Source organism: Corvus brachyrhynchos, unplaced genomic scaffold, assembly GCF_000691975.1.
Source record: "Corvus brachyrhynchos isolate BGI_N302 unplaced genomic scaffold, ASM69197v1 scaffold106, whole genome shotgun sequence".
NCBI classification, from domain to species: Eukaryota; Metazoa; Chordata; class Aves; order Passeriformes; family Corvidae; genus Corvus; species Corvus brachyrhynchos.
This window is the reverse complement of record NW_008238834.1, coordinates 6286336-6309303: the sequence shown is the minus strand read 5'-3', so window position 1 is coordinate 6309303 and position 22968 is coordinate 6286336. Positions and strand designations below refer to the sequence as shown.

At 39.2% G+C, this 22968-nt stretch overlaps 1 protein-coding gene across 13 annotated transcripts in view; it reads right to left on the bottom strand.

Annotated features, from left to right (window-relative positions):
- Nucleotides 1–22968, bottom strand: part of PTPRM (protein tyrosine phosphatase, receptor type M) — a 457910-nt gene that overhangs the window by 14678 nt on the left and 420264 nt on the right. For all 13 annotated transcript variants that reach the window (XM_017738297.1, XM_017738298.1, XM_017738300.1 and 10 more), the window contains 6 exons: nucleotides 20364–20461; nucleotides 7417–7533; nucleotides 3021–3175; nucleotides 2546–2681; nucleotides 1819–1968; nucleotides 1177–1350 (listed from right to left, as the gene is read on the bottom strand). In XM_017738297.1, the coding sequence (XP_017593786.1) occupies nucleotides 1177–1350; nucleotides 1819–1968; nucleotides 2546–2681; nucleotides 3021–3175; nucleotides 7417–7533; nucleotides 20364–20461 (830 nt within the window). The remainder of the gene's footprint in view (nucleotides 1–1176; nucleotides 1351–1818; nucleotides 1969–2545; nucleotides 2682–3020; nucleotides 3176–7416; nucleotides 7534–20363; nucleotides 20462–22968) is intronic.

The window sequence follows — 22968 nt, the reverse complement described above, 5'->3', positions numbered from 1 at the left end:
TGCAGAAGGCTGGCTCAGGTGCTTCAGGTGGAAAGCAACCCATATCACCTCCTCCCTTGGAGCCTTTTGCCCACATACAGTTCTGTATGTAGACCATTGTTTCAATAGTGAAGAAGGGAAGCATCTTCAAAGCAAGTATTAAGGCACTGCTCTTTCTGAGCATTACTTAACTCACAGAACAAAACAGTACCGAAGTCTCCAGGAAAGAAGACAATGTAATGGCACAGTGGCAAACTGCAGATTAAGGAAGCTCTGTTCTAATATGAAATGTCATTGACCTACTGTGAGAACCTAGACAAGTCACTTACACTTCTGTTCTCAGTTTCTCTACACAGATAAACACAAAGATACATTTTCCTACATTTTCACAGGAGTGTTTTGAACTTGGGCTTATTTTAGGAATAGGCTTTGAGAACTTGTAAGGAAAAAATGAAAAAACTGCTATAAACTGTTATTACTCTAGCTTCACTTTTTAAAAAGGCCATTTACAATGTGTTCCTTCCTTACTAACCTCTGTTTTCTTGTTGTTTATGTGTTTGACAACCGTAATGACTATAGCTGTAAATCGTCAAAAATAGGCTATAAATATCTACAGACTGTAAAGGCACTTTAAGTGTCTTTTTACTGTTGTTCTATTACAAGGATTAGAATTGCCATAGATGCATTTGGAAAAAAACTCCACACACACATGAAGAGGAACCATTCATTCAAACAGAAATAAACGGGAAGGCTGAAGTAATGGCTTGTGTACTATCTTGTGTTGACAGACAATTATTTTTTTTGTTAATTACTATTCAAATTATAAACAAAGGGAACTGAAATATTGCTGCAAACCTTATTATTCTATTTAACTGCCTGAGTCTCTTAATAGGTAACTCTTGTTTTCCTAGGCCAGATGGTTAAAAATTCAAGCACTAGGGAGAAATCCAGATAGATTTAATTTATCAAAACTCCTTGAATTGCTCTCTGAGCATGGCTTTGGAACCTTGGCTGTGACATAACATATGTGTGATCCCAAATGTACTTGGGAGTTTAAAGATTTTGTGCCATGCTTCTGGAAAACAAAACAAGCTAGAAGGATTTCAGTCTTCTTATGCTGACTCCATTTTCTAGCATGGCTCAGTTTGGAGGGCTGCTTATTGCCTTTTTAGTATTAATGATGTGGTGGAGACTTACATCCATCAGTGCAGCATTGATGTAGTTACTGCTTTCCCCATCTATCGTGATGAGGAAAGGCAGGCATCTGTCTGGAGGCAGCACATCCATGCAGCGATTCTTTTCATGGTTTCGCGGCAAAAGCGCGATGCTGCAGTCTTCTACGCGCAGCGTCGGAGTCACCATATTTAAAGTCTTTCAGAGAGAGTAAACAATGCAACAGAAAAATTAACACAGCAGTGAAAGCAACCCAAAATATTGAAGAATAGATCAGCTCAGCATTCAGTTTCAGTGGGAATCAATATGCAGAGAGATGAAAACACATCACAGTCAGCAGGTTTGGAAGCAGAGAAATCCTGGAAGCATAAAATTATGAAAAATAACCTCAAAGACAGCTGCAGAGTAGCCTGCCTTCTGGAGAAAGGACAGTGGAAGGAATCGACATACTTCCCTTCAGCAAAAAGAATACTTTACTACTACCCCACTGCATTATTTTATGATTCAGCATAACTCAGTAGAGATGAGTGACATGTTATTTTCCCCTTTTTTGCAGTCTTTCTCTCCTAGACCTGTTACAAAATTCATATGGCTATAAACACTTAAGCAGAAGTCTTTAGTATGGCTGAACTCTATGGCTTCTAGGCAATGCTAGCCACTACTTACCCTAAATTCTTCTTTGATCTGGCTTGAGTTTGTTTGAGGATCCAGTTTATTCATTTCATAGTAAGCAGACCTAACTTGAGAAGCTGGAATAGATGTGTCCCCGCAAAGACAGGCTTCCAGGATAGCATCATGGATGAATACATACTGTTCCTGGTAAAGCAATTAAAATAGATAGTTACTGACATAGAGTGCATAGAGCATTAGTATTTTGGTAAATAAACCAGAACAACTAATATGGTTGCTACTTCTCTCTTCAGTTTACGAGCACTGAAGCAAGACCAGAAGAACAACCACAGTTTAAAAAACTTTATCACACTCATTTAGAAATGAATATAGAAAGATTGCCTTAAACGAACTACAAATAGTTAGAGAAGTGCAGTAACACTCCATAATAAAACTCAGAATGTTTCTGGTTTCCTCATTCCCCTGGGCAGTTTCGTAGGTGCTATCATGAAACTAAGCCTCAACAAGATGTACTCCAGAATGAATCCTTCCCAGAGAGGAAACATTCCTGATTTTCCTTATTTTTTAAGAAATATTGTGAACCTTCAGTGAAGCACAGCTGTGCACTTGTTTGGGCAGGGGTGCTTCAGGTTTAGGGGGGGATTATTTTCTGCATGTGACTGAATAAACTACTTTCTGGAGGGTGCCAACTACAAAGCTCTATATTTATGGGCTAGAAAAGTATCTTCTCTTGTAAAGCAGTATTCCAGTAGATGAGCAATACCTCAGTCTGCACCATGTTAACTCTCCGGGATCGAAGCTCTCTCACGCAATTGTAGATGTCTACAACGCCTTCTCGTTCTGCCATATCTAGCATGATGTCAATGACAATGAAGCATCCAGTTCTGCCAGCACCAGCACTAAAGTAGAAGAAGAGCACAGTTAATGTGCAGCAGTGTGTTGGAGATGTAAAAGGTGTAAGGATTCATCTCAAGGGTACTTGATCAACTGGATGATTACTGAAATTGAGCTAGGCATTTGCAGGACATCAGACTCAATTTTTTACTCTCATTTATATATTGCATATGTATTTGGTTTTTTTATATATATATATAAAAACATGTATTCTTGTTTACAGTTATTTTGAGTAGAGCTCCAGTGGCTTCAGCAACCTATGTGGGGAATACACAGTAAAGGAGAAGCAAAGTAGGTCTTGAGTTTAGTGCAAACCACAACAGAGAGATTTGTGTTTTACCTACCTGCAGTGAACAACCAAAGGGCCAGCGTTTGGCGGACTCTTGGATTTGACCTGCCGTACAAATCCCAGCAGGCCCGTGGCATGGTACGGGACACCGTGGTCTGGCCAGCCTGTGAAGTGGAACTGACGTATTTCCCGAATCTCATGAGCACCTCTCTGTTAAAAAGGCAAGGGTTGAAATCTTCAAAAGTCTGAGCCTTGCTGAAAAGCGTCCACCCCCTACCAACATGATCTGTACAGACTGGTGGAGAGCTTCCTCATAGGAGGAGAGCAAGTTGAAAGGTTAGGTATCAACCGGTTTCAAAGCCTTCCAACAAAATTGAGTAAGCACCAGATTGGTCAGAAACTTTCAGCAACAAGAGAAATGCTCATCCCCATATTTAAGTACTAGGCTGCTTTGCAAACTGTGGCCTTAGGATGCATGCCATGATCACAGAACAGGTCAGCAGCAAGGCTGAACACAGAGCACAGATGACTTTTTCTTTTCCCATTGCTCCACAGGGGTTTTGCTGCTGTCTTCAGGGAACTACAGCTTCAGCATAATTTTCCTTATCATTTGTCTCCTTCATTGGTCTGAAGGAAAAAGCTGAATAATAAGAAACCTTTTCGCACCTCCAATCATAGGGGCTGTGTTTATAGCCCTCCACATGCTCACCCTTCAGGTGATTTGCCACAGTCTACAAGGACATGGATATGGTGAGACAGGTATGAATGAGAAGCTGATTGTGTAAGTAATTTTCTGTGTGACTTTGGGGAACAGTTTGGATATTAGAAGTGTGTATGCTAAGTTTTATTTTCTTACTGCTTCTATTTTCCCTTCCCCCTCTAAAAATGTAGCTGCCAGTATTTTATTCTCATTAGAAATCCACAGACTGGAGGCCATCATGCATAGTTCATAAGCAAACAGCAAAATTATGGCATATCATGTCTAGGCTGGACTAAATGTCAACAATATTAATAACTGGTAGTTTACAGCTTTTCTTCTTAAAGATGTATTTTCTGTCTTGAGATGGTTTGCATATAAAAGGTTTTATTCTCTTTGAATAATAAGTAATATAAGCTTCCTAATTTATTGCTATTATGCATTAGTCTGGGATTTTCAGTGGTGTAGCCAGTGCTACAGGACTAGAGAGGACTTAGTGTATGTTGGAGTCTGACAGCTCAGGCTGGGGGACTGTGGGGACAGGGCATCTACTCAGAGGAATATCTCATCTCCCCTGGAAATTGACACAAAAAGGCAGGAAAGGGAGAGGATTAAGAGCATATGAGGCAGTGGTGTGGACTGAGGAGATCACACCCTTTAAACAGAAATGACCTTATATCCTAAAAACCAATTTTAAAGCATATTGAAGCCCAGGAATAGAGAAAACAATGTGCATTTTAGGACAGTCTAGCAAACACGTCTCTTTGCTACTGTAAGCAAGAGCTTCAACTCTGTAGATGGCTCTGCTTAGTGGACGCAGTGTCTCAAACACTTTTACGTTGCACGTAAAAACCACCCGTGACCCTCCAAGAAACAAAGATCCCACAGAAAAAAGCAATGCCATGATTATACAAGCTGAGGACTGAAGTGAGTATCCCATACAAATTCTTCATACTATATGCAGCCGAGATTTTCAAACAATTTACAAAAAAAACCTGCCCCTCTAAAGCAATGTGCCCGTCTGCTACACAGATCAGGTTATGTCCTGTGCCTTAGTTGTGAAAAGGCTGTCTGTCAGGCTGACTGCATTTTTGTCTGTCATTGTTAACAGCTACTTAGGAAAGGTTTTGCATATAGGATACTTTTAATGAGTTTTCTTATTATATCTACAAAAGAATGATTTTTGTATCTAGCTTTCCTGCTGGTTTCTAAACCCAAAATAGCACACAACTGCATGAATCATAAAAACATATGCTCAGCTGGGAGAGACTGTATTTTTCACTTTTTCTTTCAGCTGAAACAAACAGAAAATGGTGTGCACTGCTAAACCTTAGGATGTTAAAAAATTCTACAAAAACTTATGCTTCTGCTGTATGTTACTATTCATGTATGACTTACTCAACTGAGTTAACTGTTGTGTTGTGAAGAAACCCAAAGGAACTGCTTAATTCACACAATGCAAAGCGTATCAAGGAAATGGTCTTCAAAATCAGACTGCACTTTTAGGTTCAATTTTCTCAGTGTTATCCTCCTACCACACAATATCCATTTAAAAAAAAATTAAGTGATCAATTTATCTTCAAACAAATCAACTTCTAAATTGTACTTTAGGAGCAGGTATGAGATGTTCATCAACAAACAGAAAGGATCGTCAGAACAGACTGGAGGTCTTGGAGTATTTGATTCCTCTGATTTTCCAAACATCTATGAGGTAGCTGAAGGCTAGAATTAGATCTTCCTTACCCCTCCTCCTCATCTCTACCAGAATGGACAAGGCCAGTTCTTTTATTCCCACCCTTGCAGTTCATATGTGCTAAATCTTCAAATCATTCTGGATATCAGATGCTGTCCCCAGAAGTCACCCTGTACTGACACAGGGGGTTAGGCCACCTAAGGCACAGAACTCTGCCATTTTTCCTGTTGAATGACTAAAGTTCCTGTTAGCCAAATGTGCAAGTCCTTTGGAACTGAGACTCCAGTGTGTTCCAATACCACCTTTCACTTAGTATTATCTGCATGTTTGGTTAGGGTGTTCTCTCCTCATCATGCACCTTGACTTAGAGAAGGTGAAAAGTATCAGTCCCAGTACATCAGAAATATAAACTTGAGAGAAATATGGTGCAAGAGATGTACAGACTTAATGTTCCAGTACCATTGGAAGAGTTAAAAAATACGGAAAATAGAGTAAAACCAAATGTACTCAAACCACACTGACACTGCTTTTAGAGGCTTACTGAAAAACTACCAACGATTAAAAACCAGTGTCTAAATGAAATCTTTTCAGATGGAGATTTTTTTAAAAGAAATAAAATGTTTAGTGCCTTTTATCTCTATCTGTTCTAATGCACTTATTCAAGACAGTTTGGTTATGTTCAACTGTAAAATCCTCTAGGTCTTTTCTTCAGTCCCAGTTAAGAAGCGAAAAGCTAACATCAAAGCATGAGCTTAAAATTTGCAGAATAGAAATCAACCAGTGCTTCATCTACTTCAAAGTGGAGCCAACATTTCTCATCTGTTTATTAAAAATACCTAAATGCAAGGAAACAACAGGCTTGAGTGAATTCAATAAACAATATGTATAGTGGTAAACATGATACAATATTTCAGTTCATTCAAACCACGTAATTCTATTATCATTACCCTCAGGTTTCTGTATGGATGCATATTTAAGTATAAGACTGAACAGTAAAACAAGAAAAAACCCTAATTCCTTTGTTACTCTGGACATATGTACAGAGACCCTGTGGGGTAGTGTTTTTGGCAGTTTCAGGTACCTGGTGCAGGATTCTTTGATGCTAAATATTATGTTTTTCAAACCCATAAATGAATACTAGTTCAGCATTAGAGAGAACCAATAAATCACAGGTACTGCAACTAAATCAAAAGAAGCTTTCTAAGCTAGTTAGTTGAAAATCTACTCATGGTGAGGGAGCATTATTTCAGTGTGCCGTTAGGAATATCTAGTCTTCCAAAGAGGCCCTTTCCTTGGAATTTTACAACTCAAATGAATCCTGATACATACAATTAAAACATTTCAGGCCTTTAACGAGTCTGAATGAAACTGCTGAATTGACACAAAATGCATGGTACACCTCACCGACCCTGCCTGTTCTCACTTTCAGTAGGTACCTTATTTGTTATTTGTATGTTTTCCATATATTGCAAGCTGTTTGGGGGAGCTACAAGTTCTACAAGCTACAAAGCATCAAACAAATGCATGGCATTATTCTAACAAGCAGTAATACAACACACTGATTGGAACTCTCCATGTAAAGACAGACTCCAATTTCCCCAAGAAGGGAAATTGCTTTGAGAAGAACAGTAGTTTGTTAGAGCTGTCTCTCTTCAGACCAGGCACACTCTGGCCCAAGAGATAAGAGGTATTCCCTACCAGAGACTTCTGAGTAATGTTGCATGCAGCCTCTGGTACAGACAGAAAATGATTGTGGGCAACATAAGTCAGGAAAGCAGCACAAATGTGTTTCTCAATTGATTGCTGGGAGGGAGGCTTCGATTTCTCCTAGGCAAGGAACATCACTTTTTCTAACTCAGGCAGGGGCCAACAGTGATGAAAAGCAGACAGAAGTGGCTGCATTTAAAGAAAAACACGGATTACCATAAGAGGGCGGTAGTCGTTTACCCAAAAATACCTACAAACCCAGGATGTCAGTCAAAAGATTTAACTTTCCTTGTTGAATCTGTATGGAAGTGGCAGATACTACTGTATTTAATAAAACTGAATTTGGAAACTTACCTTTTCTACAGCAAATGTTCGAATCACATATTCAGCCAGGAGCTCTGTTTCTATTAGGGTAACTTTAATGTCTTTATATATCTCTGTGTCATCTGGCCAGTATTTGCAGCATTTGACCTTTAAAAAATACAAAAGAAATTAAGGTTCATTTATTTTAGAAGGTTCATACAGAATCCATTTTGCATTCTGTGCAATGATTTCTGATTTAAAATGCAATCATGCACAGAATGGTCACATTTTCTGCATGTGGAAATGTTTAGTGTTTGAGGGACATTACCTCCTCTCTTTTTAAGACAGCTTTCAGAGTTGCAGGTGAGCTTTGTGTTGTGGTTAGTGAAGTAAGGCAAATTTGTTTGGAGCACAAAGGATATTTATACCCTGCACAGTTCAGTTATGGTAACTGTTCATTTTCTGTGCTTTCCAAAGCAGTGTGCCCAGAGGGACAAATACCACCAGAAGTTTTTTTCCCCAACTGCTACTTGTTGATTTGTCTCAAAAATATCTTTCTACCTTCTAAAATAAAAGTGTTTTGCAGACAGGAAGGAGACCTCATTACAGTCAACAGCTTCCTCATGAGGGGAAGAGGAGGGGCAGGCACTGATCTCTTCTCTGTGGTGACCAGTGACAGGACCGAGGGAATGGCCTGAATCTGTGTCAGGGGACGTTTAGGATGGATATCAGGAAAAGGTTTTTCACCCACAGGGTGGTTGGGCACTGGAACAGGCTCCCCACGGAAGTGGTCACAGCACTAAACCTGAGAGTTCAAGCAGTGTTTGGACAATACTTTCAGGCACGTGGTGTGACTCTTTGGGATGGTGTTGTGCAGGGCCAGGAGCTGGACTTTGATGATCCTTGTGGATTCCTTCTAACTCAAGATATTTATTGTATGAATCTCTTATTTTTAGAAAAGCACCTGTTTTCTCAGATTAACTCTCCAAAGGAACTGATGGGCAGTCAAATAGCAAAACTCAGTGCTTGAAGTCAAGAGCTGAGTTTAATGCCCTGGCTTTAACTATTCTAACTCTATATAGCTTAACTACTAATTCACTAGATAACTCCAAACATTACGGGTAGGATTCCTCTCACTTAGCTCAACTTAAACTGCTATTTTTTAAAAGTGGATGATTTGAGGACTGTATATGATGATGTAGATAGCTGACAGACTTAAGAATTTTCTCCTCCTTCCCATTTGTGTGGACAAAGTGGTGGGCTGGGAAGCTAACACATTACTTATATCTCTCTCTTACTCTGCTTTATCATGGTAATAGCTATGCTATCACCACTGCATCTGGCCACCATCCAGTAGTGCTGTACATGCTAGGAGTGGCATCTGTTATACATCTGCTGCATGGAACAGTTTCTCTCTTTCTCTCACCAAAGGGAAAATTAAAAATGGATCTTTTAATACACTTAAATCTAGTTTACCTAAATAAGCACTTAAATGAATTGGGTAAAAAACTCAAGCACTTTAAATATTCAATGGAAAACTGATAGAAAAAAATTCAACTTCACAACTGATACGAGTATTTCTCAAACACATTTTCATGCAAAAATGTTTGGATTACTACCATGTCTAATCTTGAGCAAAAGGTAAAACAGATGAATGTGTGTATAAGCATACACTGAAAACTGTAATGCATGATTCAAATGATTTATTTATATAAACTCCAGGTTCAGTATATAGAGGATTATGCAGAGAGTCAAACCCTGTCCTGTCAAGAAGAAGAAGAAAATACTTTCCTAAGCATTTGTTTCCAGAATGGAGCTGATAATCCTGTACAACCCTTCTTTACTGTCTGGATGGATGGGAGATCTCACCCCATCACAGTAGTGACATTGGCTGATAAAACAGTAAGGTTGTCCAGACAGGGTCAGTAGTTCTGGCCCTTTTTCTGACTTGTTAGCAGGATAAAATTTAAATCGGAATAGAACTTGAATCAGAATAGAGTTGAAGGGCTGGAAAAACACAGCCCCACATCAGGATCCTCTTCAGAGAAAAAGGGTAGTAGTCTGGTCAGAAGTGCTGGCTCCCAGCCACAAAATTATACAAGCATCCTAACAGCTTGTTCCTGCTTACACAGCTGATGGAAAGCTCCTAGAGCAGAGCTGAAGTTCAGGTAGCTTTATAAGCAGGTTTTTATTTATTTTTCTATGCTTGTCTTCAGACCTAGTAACCACATTAGTATTGGCTAAAAAAATTCTTTTTCGTCTTCAGATTTCATCTGGTATTAAGGGTGGTTTCAGGACGACTGGCAACACCAGAGTTCCCTTCCATGGTGAGAGGCTTGGAGCTGGGACCCTGGACAGTGCTCGGCACTCCTGGAAGAGGGCAAGGGTAGCAAGACTGCTCCCCCCACCATGCTCAAGAGCCAGCAAGCTGACAGGGTGCCAGAGGGGAGGAGAAGGTTTCCACCCACCAAAGACCAAACTGAGGGCCATTCCCAGGATGCCTAAACAACAGGATCTCTGACAAATGCATATTCATCTCTAAAGCGAATCTATCCACTGTAAGCAATGAACAAACATTTCAAAAGCATTAAACGTTGCTGCAAGCAGTTTAGTAGCTACTGCTGCTATCTGTTGTTGCATCTACTTGATATTTATTCAGATCTTATCTTGTTCAGATGCATTTCCAAAAATCCTCTCATGGAAGCTAAGTGAAAAACACTGAATGCTCATTGTTTTGTCTGTGTTGTTAAAATAATCCAGAAAATTTACATTGTTCAAATTCCTCAGGCCAGCAAACTGACCCTTTTATAGTCATTGCCAGAAACTCTTTGAAACAGGGTTTTCCTACCTATGGCTAAGATGATTTTTTGACTCCTCATGAAGAGTAAGACAATTCACACTGCCTCTGGGCTGGAGCCCACTGACATCCCCTTCTCTGGAGCTGATTCCCTTTTCCTGTCTGTTCACGTATCTGTTCCATAGGTGGAACCTGAACCACACAGAGAGGGCCAATGCACGTAGGAAGGGAGCAGCTGCAGCAGTGATCCCAGGCACAGCACTGCTCATCAGCACGTCTCTGTTGCTAACTTTAGCCTTGTTTCTTTCTGATGGGTGCCTGCCATCCTTGAAACAGCTCTAGTTAAGCAAAATAAGCAATCGGAGGGGAAAAAAAGCAACCCTGGCTGAATGAAATTGCTCTTTCCTTGAAGGAAAACATGCTCGTTTCTAACTTGCTAAGTCCACACAGTCTGGATTATGGCTAACAACTAGAGACAATTCAGAAAGACCAATTTAGAAGACCACAGTCCCTGTGTTCTTATGCCTCAGCTGCTGGATTTGATTCCATTCTTTTTTAAACCTTATTTAAGATGATACAGTGGAATAATTAGGGAAGCACTGGGAGATGTTGCACAGAAGTTATAGCCTTTTGTGCCGCATGCAGCTTGGCCCCGCTGGGGATTTCTTACTCTGCTGCACAGGGGATTTTGGGCACGGAGCAGACTGGAGCTGAGCAGAAGGATCCATGACAACACAATTTCCTGAAAACTCTCCCAAGTGGAATAGGGGCTGTAAAAGCCATGGGAACCATGCCAGAATTGCAGCCAGAGCCACAGACCAACTGATGATTCACTTACTAGCAGGCAAAAAAACCCTAAACCCAACTTTATTTTAATTCAGGCTTTTCCCCTACTTTTGGCTCTTGTTCTGCAATGCTCTGCACGTGCTGAGCTCTGGACCTGAGAACTCATGGACTCCTGATGAACCAAAAGTCAAGTAAATGCTTAAAGATCCATCTCCCATCTCCTCTAGGACCACCCAAATAAATGAAAAGGTGTCTTAAAGACAGAAGTAGATTAACTATCGGAAATCAAAATCACATTTATAAATGCGTATTGGATCAGAGCCTTTATTTGTACAAGACAAGACAATTGCAACAAAATAGAATATGGTTTTACTCATTAAATATGAGAAACACTGCTGGTAGCATATGCTCATTTTTTCTTTTTAGCACAGCTTTAGCTACCATAACTTGATGAATCTCTTTTCCATTTTATAAACATTTGGTACGTGTTTTACAAAAAAAGCCTTACTAACAGAAGGTTTAACTAAATAATTGATACATGATTCCAGAACTGAATATTAAATGCACTAGACTTTTTTTTTCCACACAGTTGCTACCATAACAGTAAATATCATCCTCAAACCAGAAAACATAATTTTGAAATCTCATCTGAGCAGAATTATAATTGAGAGTTTGTTCACATACACCCCACATTTATATCTTACCACATGCCAAAAAATACAGATGTTCATCAGAAGATGAGATAAAAGGATGATTGCCAGAGACATAATGAAAATGCTCTGGTTTAATCTATTCATCCCAAGGTACACTGTCCAATTGTTTCAAACATGTTTATTTTACGAATAATTTTAGAAATCTGGAGAAGAGAATTATCTACTTCCACTCTCTAGTTCCATCCCCCAGTAAAATAGTCCAATGTGTGAAACTTAAAATTAAAAAAGAACGTGGAAAGTTGTAGTTGCTAGTTCTAAATATAACAAATAATGTAGGCTGTGGATGGCTAATGAACATGAATTGTGACTTCTGAAGCTATATATTTAACCGTTTGGAAATGTGACACATGTAGCTAAAGGCAGTAGGAAAGTCAGGACAGTAATTCATTTACCTAGAATTTTGGAATAGGAGTAGTATTACAGACTTAATATGTGAGCTGGCTGTGAAATACACTTTGTAGTCCACACAGCACCATTTAAATAACACTGATTATTCAAAGTTTCCAATTTCCTTTGATTCTGAAATATTCTTAGCAAGAGGGTGATATAACTGACTATGCCCTGCATGGATTGTCATTAGTGAAGAGCAGTATTATACATTCTAATTTAAAATTAATCCTGAACTAAGTAATGACGATAAGTCAGACATAAATTTTGAAGTGAAACCTCTCGGCTATAAAATGAAACAGCCAACCAAGCTCACTGGTAAAATTTTTAACAGCTTTTACAGATGTAGCTCGGATAACATCATATACTTTTATTTGGCTGACTTCAAGTAAAAGAATATCCAATAATTGAAAGTTTTTTTATTTAAATACTTTTCAAACAAAAAATGTATTATGATATAAGAACATTTTATATGTTATAAAACAACCTTTGACAGAAGATAAAACCCAGTCTTCCTTTTTAAAATTTTCTTTTGTTTGCTTTTGAACAAGCCTGTTATTAGTTTTATACCTCATTTTACAGTTTTCTAAAAGAGATGTGGAAGACTATTGAGAAATACAATATTTGAGATACTGTTTGGCACCATCAGATGAATGGGTCTCTGAGAAGTCAGCCAGAAGTCTTTATGTTGTTCACAGCTGCCAGGGTGGGGAGAGATGTCTCCATGAATTTTACTAGCTCAGTCTAACTTCTTCCAGGCACGACTCAGAGCTGACATAGTTCTCCACCTTCTGCTGCCCTAAGCTGCCCCAGCAGTGCAGCCCTAAGTTGCCTGGTGGGTGCACTCTCATTCAGCTTCTGCCCAGAAGAGCTGGCTTTCTGGAGATGTCCAGCAGCAGCCAGAAACTAATGCTTTCCACCTGACAAAATGAGTGTGATCCCTTTGTTCTCAAGACCCAGGTATTCTGTTAGCATGCCATCAACTGGCAGACTGGTTAGATGAAATTAAGATGGCAGGCCAAACCCATGGTGTGGCCGTCCTTTGACCATAAAGAAGATTTGGTCTGGAAGAGTTGCTTTAGGGTTGCTTTGGGTTGCGTTGCACTCTTGCCTCCATTGCAGAGCGCAATTCCAACAGAAGAATGTGGATTGTCTCTGTTTCATTGCTTATGTTTAGGCAGTTTAGTGCACCTCAGTACAGCCCTGGAGGATGAAAGGCTGAGCAGAGAACACATGAGGAGGGTGGCTACAGGATTAGCCGGAGCTCCTCGAAGTCTGTCTTAATTCCTGACACAAACGTGAAATCACGGGTCTATTTCTCACATCCTGTGCTCCAAGGACCTGATGTGCCTGCATCCAGCAGCACAGCCTGTTCTCTGAATCATGGTTTCATTCCAAGAGCAATATCATACCATTAGCTGGGTAGATAGCACCACCTAGTTAGTGGATTGCCTTCTGGCTCTAAAACCTGATCATCTGATGTTAGCTTAGACAGATCTACGTGTTACTCTACTGGGTAAAGTAAAACTGTGCCTCCAGGATACTTCTCCCTTCACAGAGAGACTGAGAGATAATTTCAAGACTGCTGAGGTGAGGAGACTTGCAGTTAGGAAGCCATTTTGCTAGCCCTGACATTTCAAGTAAGAAGCTGAACCCCTCCCTCTTTGCAAACTGCACCTAAAGTTGCATCCTACACCTTGGTGGCACTTCAGTTAGTCCAACAAAGGGGTCAGTGCATTTGTGTATCCTTAAACCTCTTTTGTTCACTTCTCAAAGTGAATTATCTCAATTGGATTAGTAAGCATTAAGATATTAATCTGTGTTGATTAACATTCTTTGAAACGTAGCTTTTCCTGCAGATGAGAATACAACAAAACACTGAGAGCTGAACCCATGTCTGCTCTGAGAGACATGGGACAGTGCTGAATGCCTGCAGCTTGATGTTCTGTTTCATGATGCTCACATTGCTAATCTGGGCACATCTTCTTTAAATAATTGCAAAGAGTCCTTCCTTCTCTTTCCTGAAGAACAACAGACAAATTTTTCCCTAAGGGTTCCTTCCCTACGATGTATAATGCAGTAATGCAAACTTGTCATTTCTGGTTAAAAATCCAGAAATATGAAATCTATTTTGATGACTAGAAGGGTTCACTGACTTGAAAGATTAAGAATAATTTAAAATTTTGATTGTTTTTCTGTTTATCTCATTGATATTCTGTAAAAGTATAAACTGTACTCTATCCAATAAGAGATACTAGAATTACAGTGAAACTAAAAGTATAACAACAGAATATAATACCTTGTGCTTATGTATCATAAGCACAAATTCCATTTTTTGAGGGTAAACATGATTAGGAAAAAAATTTTTTGTGAATGGGGAAGGACACTGTTTATCTATTTAAGAGGTTGGGACTAGAATTACCTTTTCCCTCTTATTTATAAAATGTTGTTTCTTTCTTTCAGTAGAAAAGTTAAAATGAAACTTTAGTCACCTTAGTATGCATACAAACTCTTTGGCACACCTCCTAAGGAGCATTAACACCAGTATCCTGAATTAATTCCAGTGTAGGTAATTTGGCTTATTACATTTAGAGGCAGTTTCAATTAGATGGAGTGTTCTTCCATTTATACTAAATACAAATGTGCTGTTTGTGAGACGTGCTGAAAAGTGACTGTGTTTCATCTCTGCAAGATCACAGTATTGGGTGATCTGAATCTTAAATACAATTTGAGTTTACCTTTGTTTATTAGAAGGATCTTCTGCATGGAAGATTCTCAAAACTTGTAAAATGTGTAAGTACAGACTTCATAATAGCTTTGTGATAAAAATTTCTGTTTTCATTCTAAGCATAGGTGGTAAGTCCATTGGAAGTTTCACATAGTTTTTATGTCGATGAAATTTCCTATGAAGTTTTTGTTTTTTTCTTTCAATCTGTTTTCAGTAAGATGTCTTTGGTCAGGGTTTTATTTAGCAGTGTCTTGGGGTGATTTTATGATAATACTATATTCCCCTATCGTCTGCTTTATGCCCAGAAATGGGTCCCATAGCTTTAAGCTGGGTCCAGGAGAGGGGGGAGAGAAGCCAAGGGGGAAATTCCTCGGTGCGGTGTGAGCTCACCTCCCCCATGTTGCTTGGCTCTGATTGCACAGCGGAGAGAGTACATTCTTTACTTTTAGCTACCTCCTTTTTTTATTAGCTGAGGCAAGAAGTTTCTCTGGGACTACAATAGCATTTCTCCAGTGACATCTGTGGCTTTTCCTGGGACTGTTTGGCTTAGCTGTGATCTGAGAATCAGATCATCGGACCCTGCGGACTGGCGGGAACCCCGCATCCCGGCCTTGGACCTCGGGAGCCAGCTACAGACACAACTCTAAAGCCACCAACTTTCTCTGCATCAAGGAGGTTTCACATCTTAACAGTTATTAACTTTTTTTCCCGCGCCCTGAAGGCACTTTGTTTGTTAAATAAATAGTTTTTTTCACTTTCATCCAAGAAATTCCTTTCTTATCAGCGGGGGAGGGAGCGCTGAAACCTGTCTTCTTTAGAGATGACATTCATTCCAGAGCATTTTCCTCCTAAACTTGTCTCAAACTGAGACAAGCAGTTTTTCTTGGATGTCTAATCTCTGTCAGTAACCCAAATTATCATCAGGTAGATCTGAAGAAGATCTGGTTCATCATAAAGACTTTTGGGTTTCATTTGTTAAGGAAACATATTTGAATCTATTCAAGAAATGTCTCTTGAATGCTGACCAATGCTGCACATCTGGAGAACCCAAAGACATGAACGTATGACTGCTTAGGGCTGTGCCCATACTGGCTTTCCTAGGAAAAGCAACCCTTTTCTGACACCATTTATCTTATAACAAGTAATGCTTTTTAGCAAGCCAGCATCAAGGAGATATTCTCTCTGTCAGAAGACCATTGTATGAATCTCCTCGCTGTCGTGTGGAACCCAATACTCTTTTAAGCATGAAAAATCGGAGTCATCCCCATTTCTGCAGAGGAGTGCCACCTATATAACATGTTAACCACAGGTCCAGGAAAACAAACCAAGGAGAAGCTAAACCACCACTGTATTCTTTCTTTTCCCCTATGCAAATACAGCCCTTCCGGCTCCTGGGAAGGAAATGTCACCTAGGAAGAGGCTGTTTGGGTAGCACAAAGGTGTGGGCACAGGCATGGGGGCTGTTTACCAGTTTGCGGCTGACCTTCCTTCCCGTTTGTGTCACATCCATTCTGTTGTAGTCAACCTTGCTTCCTTTCACAAAAGAGGGTCTTTTGTGTGCTTATTAACACTATTAGCACTGGCTGTTTTCTAATTCCAGATAATAATTGAGAAACTCTAATTACTGTAATTACTATGCTCCTGGGGTGAGCTTTTATTTTTTATAATTATTTGTAGGGATTTTGTTTGTGAATACTCTGTTATATTAAAAGCATGACAGACAATCATAAGTCCTTGCAGTGCATTTATTTATCAACCACCTCCACTGAATTTCACCAGTGCATTTCACCATTTATTAGTCAGATATTAGAAAATTTCTTCTGCCTCAAGCAAGTGGGAGAGAAAGTGACTACTGACAAATGACAAATAATGTGACATGCCAAGTTTGATTCTGCCAGCTAAGTATTAGTACCAACCCAACAAGAGCAAAGATGGAGGTGACAGCTAGATGGCACAATTGAATATATTCTAAATCCTCCCACCATGCTTCTTCAAGGGAGACAGAAATCTTTCAATGTGTGCAAACACTGAAACAAATCAAGAACAACCTGAGACTTTGGCCAGTACACCTTGATCCTGTTCCCATTGCTTTTCTGTGTCTTTTGGAGTTTGCCCTCCAGAGTAGTCTCTTGGTTAAGTAAGCAAGATGTTCTTCTGTGTCTATTTTATGATCACCCCTGGTGATCATAACATCATCACACTGGTGGATAAAATTTTTTGTTTTTTATAGAATAATCCACCAGATTAAGATAAATCTCTCAGGTGAAGATGGTCCCTGAAATTACACTATCTTCAGTTGCTCTACCACTTACAGACATGGGCATGGAGGTCTTCTGCATTAATATAATCCAAAATACATTACTTTGAAATAGCTTGTTGTCACACTGATATAATTATATGAGTCTTAATTCTTGGTTATGCTGTTTATCCATTATCCATTTTATCTTATTTATCCATGTGTGGCTTGGAAAATTCTGATTCTTGGACCATTACCATTGATTACTTGTCATTTTCTTTTGGTGAACTTCATTGTGCGTGAAAAGTTGTTGATCACAGCATGAAGAAGACAGAGTCCTTTTTTTAAGGTTGTTTCAAGGGCTGCTTATTTGTTTAGGGTTTTTTTGGTAAAAGTTGTTACATCAACCTAGGCCAACCTTAACTAAGCACCACTTCACCATCCTTTATCAAAGAACTGTTCATGCAACTCAGCAATGCTTTTTCTAAATGACTGTGAGACCTCATTTAGATTTTTAATAAACAGTCACATTCTAATGAGGTCTTCATAAAACTGACTAAATATGTTTAGAAATCATTAGCTTAAATTATCAGTACAAAAGTCTCCTTAGGGAGCCCTGCAGATTTTGTGATAAGACTTCTGGCAGATGGATTAGTGTAACAGCGCAAGCTAGTTCTGAATTTCCACAGGACCAGTGTAAATGTGAGTGACTGGGTAACAGGCTACTAGATAAAGAGCTAAATGTCCCTCAGGTGGGTTCATTAAAGAGAGAAAACAATCAAAACACATTTTGGTGCCATTTAAATACCAGGTGCACAGCAGTCTGCAGGTGCCAGAAACACTGACAAGGGCCCCTTGCTGGAACACACAAGAGCTTAAAGGGATGCATGGTTCTGACAAGTGTGCCTCAGATAATGACAGATATTGGCAGATGTACCTGGACTCTGCTGGAGGGTAATGCGGGGACTGAGTCATTTGCAGCAGGTGCCTGCATTAGAGACAGCCTCATGGTGATTCCTCCAGCAGCAATTAAAACAGTCCTGATGCATAATGCTCCAGGGCATGATGCAAGTTCCTAGCACTGATTTAATGACTATCCAGCCAGTCCTGGTAAACAAATACACATAGACCCCCTCAATGATTAATTCATGAAGGCCGTACACTGTGTGGCAAACATGTTAAATTTTGAAAATTCTTCCTTCCTGGAAATGCAAAAGAATTCTCCCCCTTGGCTTACAATGGGTCAACACAGTTAAAAAATAAAAATAATAAACCCCTGTAAATCTTATACCAGTGATAGCAATTGAAATAGAAAACCTCAAGTTTGGTAAGGTTATAAAGTTTGCCCTACAGGAATGCTACCAAAAGGTCCATTAAAATCATTACTACTCAAGGTGGCACAGAGCTTGTGTTGGGGGTTGCAGGACAGATGGTGTGTTTGTAATTTGCCTCCTTATTGCTCAGGATTCCAGCCCTGGGAGTGGCAGAAAAATACCAATGGAGGAGTGACTGCATTGTTCTGTGGCTCATATGATTTTATTTCCATTAAAAGCTCATTTCAATTTCTGCTCTCTGATCTCACCTATGCTGGCTTCCAGAGAAAGGGAGAACAAAGTAATTTCTACCACTGCCAGAAACAACAAAGCTGCAGATCTGTATCCCACTAGGACTCTTGCACCCTGAAGAAATCTCCATGGTGGCACAAACCATTACTTACTGCTGTGGGAATGTGCTGTGCACCTAAATGCTGTGAGCGGAGGCTGCCAACACTGGCATCAAGACTGGTGTCTCCCTTGCTGACATCCGACAGTTCACTCTAATTGGTGCTTCCAAATACTGACTTTGGGAAAACAGTATGTGGTTTGATGCAGAATGCTGTTTTTGCTCTCAGGCTTGTTTATTCATACCCTGAAAACATCCCTTTTTAAGTTGTTCGCTTGGGTACTTATGAATGTGCATAAAGCTTTAACAAAGAGGTTTGCTGGAGAGCTTCCTACTCTTACAAATCCATCCGTTTTGAATTGATACGTGACCATCCAGCTATTTCTACCTTCTTTCTCACTCAAGGGACTGCATTTTTAAAGTGGTCTCCATGATCCCTCTTTGCCTCTGCAATTAGTTGTACATGTGTTCCTGCAGCAGGTGTTAATTGCAGTCACAATCTCCATCTTTTTTATATCTAAAAATAGTACTGGCACCTGATCTGTTAGCAGGCTTGAGCACACAGATATCTACATGTTAGGATTTATATTAGCAGTTCACAAAGGACGTACGGCAGAATAAACTGAGATTGCAAAACTGGACTTGCTAAAAAGAACTTTAACTCACACCACATAAACAGTGCTCTCTCTCTCCTAATGCAAATGCCACAGGGCAGAGGGGCTATCAGACACTCCACCAGTGTGAAATTAAAACATCTCTTAAAACCGTGCTGCTCAAACTGGGATGTGTGCATTTGACTTCTTATTTCAACACTTCGATTTACAGTAATTGCAGTAGTTCCCATAAAAGCAGTGGGGGTTTTTTCATACCAAATGAAAGCTATATGCCAAATTCCCAAGCAAATTTTCTTGAAAAAAACATCCCAGATGAGACCTAAGACAGCAGTGTACAGACAAAACAGTAAATGAAAAGACTCGGTTATTGACAGTTGTGAGGAACAAAGAAAAAGGTTCAATTCAATACTTGTTGAAAACAAAATTAGCCATAAAGACTAGAGTAGGAGGCCTACTTCAGAAGTTATCAAGCTAAGAAAGAGAAGTACACAGTATCAATCAGGGAACTCAAACTTTCCTTTACCCGAACATAACCTCCTGATCAAGGAACAGTGCACAAATGTGTAATTTTTTCTGTTTTAGTCCAGAAGGCTTACAGGAAGGAAAAGCCAAACAAACCAGATCGATTTAGACAAACATACCAAGAAGCAATTTCATAGTTTAACTACATTTCTCAGACATCTGTTTCAGAATGACTCCCCCTTAGTCTCCCTTAAAAAAATAGAGATGATTCCGTACCTTGTTCTGCAACAAATTCACTGATTTTCTTAAGAGAAATCATATATCTGAGATATGTACAAAGAAAGATATGATACCTCCCCTCTTTGTCAGTCTTTGCAGGCTCTGCTGTACAGAATGCAGCTTTATCAGTCACTTTTTCATTGTGCTAATGTTATCAAAGCCAAGCATCCAAGGCATGTTTAAAAATAATTGATAATGAACCTCTCAGCACAGGCAGTCATACATATTTTATGTGCTACAGTTAGTATGTAAGCACCTTGTTGGTCTGCTATTTAATTTCAAAAAGCAAACACCTTGGATGTCTTTCATTTTTTTAAGTACAAAAATCACTTACCCTTCCCACTTCTACGAGATTAGTAACCATGATTATGCTGGCTGTGTTTTCATGCCATACCATTCTCCAGAAGTCATATATTGTCTCCTGCATTGGTCCTGAAACAATAAATCAAATGAAAGGTTACCATCTGAAAGTCTCATGATTGGAAGCTTGTCTCTGGGGAACTTTGTGAAACTGTGACTATACACATATATTCATATCACTATCATCATATTTTTCATTTAGGGTCGGTCAATTTCTTTCCTGTCATCCTACCTATCTGCATTTAAGTATTTTCCTCCTGAAATAGTGTTCTGAAAGAAAGTTAGTTCTCCAGCACTTAGGTATTTATCTCCATAACACCCAGAAGTGGAATTATAAAAAATGGATAACATCACTCTTTCTTTTAGCAATTGGATGATAACCTAGGGAAGGTGTATTTGGAATGAAATGAGCCTCAATGGACTATGTGGCCTTTCCTAGTTTCTAATATTTTTCCTAGTATACACTATCCATCAAATTAGCTCAGCTCCTGAATTGTAGTTCCTGAAGTGAGACAGAAGTTACAGTTTTTTTGCTGCAGTATATCACTTTGCAAAACAGTGGGGAAAGCAGCAAAGAAACCTGACATGCCATGGGAGTGTGTCCTCTGCAGTGTTTTCCCCAACAACCTGTGTGCTTCTGTTCATGAACACACAGGGCTGCCTCCAGCATCATGCTGAAGCTGGGTACCAGCTCACAGGAAGTGCTATAGAAATGTAAAATGTTGAGAAAAAACACATCTCTTTGTGTGTACCTGGTCCTGTCTGTTTGTAGCCGACAGTCTTACCCATAATGCTCAGTGTGCCACCCCAATTTTAAACCAGTGCTTTAAAATCACTGAGCCAATAAAGTAAACAATATAAACTATAAGCTTAACATCCATACTGAATCCATTACTGAACTGTCACACTGCAGTAAACAATTAGGGGCTTATTTAGAGGAATGACTTAAATCAGCTAATTGGAGAACAAATGGATAATGCATTGGCCTAAATGTTCCTCTAGCAAAGAAGCCAACACTCTTCAAGCATTACAAAACCATACATTGACAGATGTGAGCAGTTTGGCACCCATGTTTCGGTTCTTTGAGCTCTGTTTGAAAATAAAATCTTCACTGTGAAATCAAGTATTTAGTAGAAAACAGTAGTAACATATTATTACTATATTGTCATGGCAGAGGGCTTGGACCAGATGGTATTTAAAGATCCTTTCCATCCCAAACCATTCTGTGACTTTGTGACTCTATGATACTATAAGCAAGCCAAAACCAACTCACTAGGCAGATAACATCACAGTTATGATGTAACTTACTTAAATCTGAAATTTAAGAGAAAGGATGGTAATAGACTAGAACCCTTGAATTTTTAAAAATTTGTACTTATTTACATTTAAAGAAGCTACACATTCTGCCCCTTATTTTATCTGTCTTTAAAAATGACGTATATATTATGAGTTTCATAGGTTTCGTTATGGTTTTGGTATCCTTACAGGTTTCCTTGAATTGCTTTCGTTGCTCATGTAACAGGAGAAAAACCATTTAAAACAACAGGAAGCTCTGACTGTTAGAACACGAGAAATGTCAGAAGGTCTTAAGAATAGAATTAACAGCAGAATCTAAAACTACAGTTTCTGAAATTACTAAATTCAAGCTGCAAAACTGAACACCTTCCTTTTCTTCTTTTAATTAACAGCACAGAACAGGTGATACTCTTGTGAGATTTCATTCTGAATTACAACAAAAGTTTAATCGCTCTCCATCATATGGAAATTTACACCAAGTATTTTACTTCTACCTGAGTGTCCTGGATATGTAATACAGTCATGGCCCAAGTGTAATTTTGAATGTCACAGTAATATAATTAGTATATATTATAGTGAAAGTTTAGCTTGTTTCTGTTTTAATATTCTAGGATTCAATGTTAATTCTTTGGCAATTAAAGTCATGACAGCACTGGAAAAGTTTTGTGCCAGCCTCTCCTACTGATAGAAGGATGCAGAGTATTCTACTCACTGTAGGAAAATACTATCTCTGTATAGCTTCTTCCTTCCTCTCAAATCTGAAACAAGTATATAGCTAAATTACTACTGCTGTTATCTTTCAAGGAGCTTAGCTAAAAGTAGGATGAGGGAAATGTGGTTTTCCACAGAGTAGTGTCCTGGAAGAAGTCTTCAAGTTCATGACACATTATTAACATTACGCTTGATCAAGGACAAAAAAGTAACACCACTATTGCTTCAAGAGTCCTGGTGTAATGGGGAAAATCTAGATGGCTCCACTGCATTGTCTCCATGGGACTGTGCGATGTTTCAAGAAATTTAATCTGAGTGTATTTTTGGTAATGCTGCAGGAGAGGTAAGAAAAGATCTTCTGTCTACACAGGTCTCACCCCCTTGCAAGAAGCCAGAATCCTTGAGGAACTGAGGTGCGATGTACCAAGTTTCTTTATGTATTAATTCAGTTTTCTTTCCCACAGATTCACTTGAGATAAAAGACAGTTGGGCCCTACACTGAAACAGTCATTTCTTTTTGACAGCTCTGGGAAAACCTGCAACAATTTAATCTTGATTTTTCTTTCCCTCCA